The 4,650-nt window shown below is 49.0% G+C and overlaps 1 protein-coding gene across 1 annotated transcript in view; it reads right to left on the bottom strand.

Annotated features, from left to right (window-relative positions):
- Window positions 1–1,040: 1,040 nt before the first annotated feature.
- Window positions 1,041–4,650, bottom strand: part of LOC102005330 — a 5,712-nt gene continuing 2,102 nt past the window's right edge. Inside the window, exons 2-3 of the mRNA XM_005415045.2 lie at window positions 4,345–4,634; window positions 1,041–3,018 (exon numbers count right to left, since the gene is read on the bottom strand). Coding sequence (XP_005415102.2) covers window positions 2,616–3,018; window positions 4,345–4,634 — 693 coding nt within the window. The 3' untranslated portion in view covers window positions 1,041–2,615. The remainder of the gene's footprint in view (window positions 3,019–4,344; window positions 4,635–4,650) is intronic.

The raw sequence follows: 4,650 nt of genomic DNA, 5'->3' as shown, positions 1-4,650 counted from the left end.
ACATGGGATTGTTCAGAGAATAATTACAAGGAAATATCAACATATGCTTATTGCCAATGCAATATTCTTGCAAAGTTTTCTATGTGGTGTTGGTTGAATCCATGAATGCATAACTCATAGATATGGAAGGTTTGTTGTCATTGTATTGAATTAACAATTCACAGTGAAAAGAGATTCATTGAAGTTGGGTGACTATGCACTGTTCTCATTATCATATGGCTGTTTCACACAACTTTTAATCGACTCAGTTATTCATTCAAAGAATGTTAAACTGTTATGAAATATGGAGTATATTTTTAAATTTTTAAAAGTTATTGTAATGAAGAGAATTAACACTAATCTAACGTTGCACACCCTTCCTTTGACCATACTTTTCCCACTACTCTTGCTACTGTGGAAACCTTCTTCCATCAGCATTTCTTATTGTGCTGCCCTGGCTGCCTCAATGTTTTGACAGAATTCAAAACATTTACTTCTCACGATCATTTTGAATTTGGGGAACAGCCATAAGTTACATAGTGCCAAATCTGGTAAATAAGGTTGATGAAGACAGACCCGTGTGTGCTCACAAACCTGCCTTTCTCCCTAATAGCGCTCATCAGCAGCATTCACAGTATTTTTCATCACGCCTTGTAAGGGCACTCAAAGAAGAGACGTTCTTCAGAGTTGTTTCAGAAAGTGACAGAAACTATTTTTGGCCCAATGTGCTCCCTAATACTGAAACCTTTTTCTCGTTCAAGAAACTCTGTTAATTCCACTATTCCTAGCTGCGCTCTTAACAATGAAAACCCAGGAACCCACTGTGAGAGCTTCCTTCTGCTCCCGCTGGCTTTTGGGGGACTCTGACCACGCTGCAGCCATCCCAGAGGAAGGGGTGAGCTGAAGTACCTGGCAGCTGGCTCAGCGGGGTCAGGAAATGATCTTTGGAGATACCAAGTGACTTGCCTAAGTGCTAGGCCTGAAGCTGCTCTTAGGAAAACTCAACACTCACTCCTTCCCAGGCCCCAGCACAACACAGAAAGAAGCCACTACCTCTGATGAGATAAAATCATTTACTGGGAAATTACAGACGTCTCCATAGAAAGACACCATTAGCTCACATAAGCTGTGCTTATGCCAGACAGAACAGGTTTGCTCGGCAAGGATTTTCCCCAAGGGAGGTGTGAGAAGTACCTTAACACTGACTGGGGAAGACGCTTCTGAAGAACACAGTGCCTGGGGCAGTGAACGGGGTTGTCTGAGGCTCCAGGCCCCATGGGCCTGCAGTGGAGTGGACTGGTTTGGGGCCCAGGCTCCCATGGTGGGACGGCAGGATTGCTTGCCCTGTCTATGTTGAATCCTGTAGTCATAAAATGGCTGTGGTGCTCAGGCCTGGCCTGCTGACCACAGCCCATGATGCTCATCTTTCTGTTTTGCTCGGGTAAGGAAGCATTCTTTTCGTAGGAGGAACAGCTATTGCCCTGGGATTCCCCTTTCCTCAAGGTTTCTTTGGAGGCAGAAACCACATTTTGTAGTCTCATTTTCTCCTCTAGGATCTGTCCAACAGTGGTCACCAGCACTTGGGCTTTAGCACTCCCACTGTTCATAGGGAGTCTGCTGCTTGCGCCTGACCCTTGAGTTTGGGTAGCGGGTGTTGGGGCCTGGACTCTCTGCAGGGACTCTGCCTCTGCTCAGTCTTTGTTGTGCAGCATGTGTTGCCCAAATTCTGTTACTCTGGTCCCAGTGAAGCTTTTGGAAGGTGCTGGTTTCTTCTCTGCCAGGAACAGGGACTTGCTCCCCATGGTGTCTCTTGCTTCCCTGACCTGAGAAGAGGGAATCAGCCCTCCAACCCACTTCCCTCCTGCAAATCTGTCTGTCTTCCCTCGTGGCTTGGGCCTCTCAAAGCTCACTCTCTTCTCAGGTGGAACACACATGTAAGACTTGCTCACTCTCCGCTCCTGTTGTTTGGGCATTCTGAGATTCGTTCATTCCCGGCTCTTCCTCTCCCTCACTCTAAGGTCACAATGCCTGGGGAAGGTGATGCACTACTTGTAAGCACCCCTTGGGGGATGTGTGGACTCTTGTGAGAAGTCAGGATGTTGTCCAAGAGAGGCATATCTAAGGAAGAGTGTTGAAGGACCTCGCCAGTGGCAAAGTCTTGCAGGAGGACCCCAGTGGCTGGATCCTCTATCCCATTTTCTTTCTCTTTCTGCATACCCAAGCATGAATCTCCTGTGTCCTGCACAGCAGAAATTCTGGTCTCGGGGGAGGCTTTTATTGGATCCCAGAGACTTGAAACTCCTCAGACTCACATGAGGGTTATGGGAGGTTGACATCACACTGGCTGCCTTGGTCAGTACCCTGTCAAAGGGCTTCTTCTGCTCAGTCTCCATGGTCTGCTTGATGTCTCTGCCTCTTGGGTATAGAGATCCTACAGTCATTTCTGATGCTGACACTCCAGGGGAAAGGTGTCCGGAGTCTGCATCTCCTCTCTCCTGTTTCTGATACCGGCCCATTCCGTAGATTGTCCTTTGGCCAAGGCTACCTCTCCCTGGCCTCGGGACAGTATCAGCAGGCCAGGCTCTGCCCTCAGTGCCGAGCATGTGGGGCTGAGAACTGTAGCTGCTCTTACGTCCTCATGGCACAGCTTGTGAGGGCCCACCACTGTCACCAGATAGAGTCATTACCGGGTATTTGAATGAGCGACCAGTGAGAGGACCCCGAGTTTTCAGAACTTCAATAACTGCTTTCACCTTTTCTCCTGGAAATTTCTGAGATGATTCTCCCAGGAAATTCCTATTCTGGCAGCTGGAGTCAGCCTTGGAGTTAGCTGGGGCTGAGGAGGAAGAGGCAGGCTGTGCAGGCAGGGAGGCCTGAGTCTTTTTCAGTTTGAAGGTGCATATGCCCTTGATGATCTTGAAGGCTAAGCCCCACCTGTGCCTCACCCAGAGCCTTTCCATGTGTGTCTCCAGCCTCTGCTGAGTCCCACAGTGCAGGAGGGAGAAGTTCTGGGTTGCACTCCCTGCTGCACTCCTGCCCCTTCAAGGATGGTTTATTTCCAGTTTCCATGGGGACATTTGAGATTCCAGGAGGGTCGCAGGTATGGTGCACACTAAGGGTGGAGTGATCCCCACCCTTAGGGATTCTGCCCCCAGTCTGCTCCACCTTCCCTCTCACACAGACTTGCACGCTGCCTTCCAGGTTCTTCTCTGGACCGCCTGCTGATTCATTTCCTGAATCACTTCTTAAGAGACTCACCCTATTTCTTTGTGATGCTGCCTCAGAGATGGACTCTAGATCATTCTCTGGGGAGATTTCTAGACCGTTGGCCTGCACTTTTGGGTCCTTTCCCAAGTCATTGCTTGAGTATTGGGATACTTCAGGGCGCCCTGATCTGGTGTTTTGTGTGACCTGGCTGCTGTCCTCTATCATTGAGTTCTGGGAAGGCCCACCATTACGCTTTGCCTGTCTTGTCCCAAGGGCTCTTTCTATGTCCAGAGATAGGTGGACCTTAGGGGGCGGCCCACACATGAGTCTTGATTGAAGGTTTTGCTCCAATTCTTCCCAGAGCTTAGGGGAGATAACATCCACTGGGACTTTGACAGAGGACGTGTTTTCCTGACAGATCCCATGTTTGTCAGCCAGTTGGCTAAAGTCTTTCTGAGATTTTTTGACCAGGCAATTTTTTGAAAAGCTCTATTTTCTCCTGCTGCCTTCAAATATTTGCTTTGCCATTTTTGCCATTTTTGAATAATAGGTGAAATAGGATATTTCTTCCTCCTTTCCTTTGCAAGACTAGAAACATCTCGGCCCCTAACTGGATGTGAACGGCAGGGTCCACATGGAGAAGATGGATCATAGCCCTGGGTCAGTCTCTGAGGCACAGATTGTAGCTGGCAAGAAAGCAAGGCTAGAGAGAATGTTTGGAGTTGGCCCACGTGGTCCAGCAAGGGTTGGGAAGAATAGTGCTGTGAAAACACATCAGCATGAATGTGTTCCGGCGTGTAAATACAGAGCCCATTGATTAAAATGGGGAAAACTCTAAGGAGGCACCAGGCACTCTGATCTTCTGCACCAGGGACTCACTGTGTAGAAGAGCGAGGCCCTAGAAAAGCTGGCTCCCTTTGTGGTGCAAGTGGTCCCCCAAGATCTTGGGATAAAAGCACTGTTGTGAAACAGGAAGCTGCTCTGCTTCTTTCTTTGTTTTCTAGAAAGGTTGTGGCGGGACAGGGTCCTGTTCTTTGCCCATAATTTGAACATATTCCCCAGAGAACACAGGGAGATGTGCTGTCCCTCCTCTTTTGTGTTCTTACAGATCTTCAGTTCCGCCTTCTTGGTGATTAGTATTTCCAGGCCCTTCTGGACCTCAGGATTGAGGACATGGGAACTCCCATTCTCTGTCTGTCTGTGTGGGGTGTGTACAGGAATGAGGCCTCTGGCAATTGTGAGGTCTGGTGGCCTTCCTGGGATTCACCTTTTGCCAAGCTGGAGAGGCACAAGGTTCTGGAAGTCTCCTGACTTGGGGAGACGGCTGAGTTTGGACAGTCTGAGTGACCATGTATGGAAATGGCTGGGACAGGGGAAGGCAAGGAGCAGGTGTTGAGTGGAGAGGAGTTTTGTGGGATGGGGCCCAGTGGGAGTGGTGATGAATCCCGCTGACACAGAATCAAT

Source organism: Chinchilla lanigera, unplaced genomic scaffold (genome assembly GCF_000276665.1).
Source record: "Chinchilla lanigera isolate Chin_1 unplaced genomic scaffold, ChiLan1.0 scaffold00236, whole genome shotgun sequence".
NCBI lineage: Eukaryota > Metazoa > Chordata > Mammalia > Rodentia > Chinchillidae > Chinchilla > Chinchilla lanigera.
The sequence above is the reverse complement of the archived record's forward strand: the minus strand, read 5'-3'. Positions and strand labels throughout refer to the sequence as shown.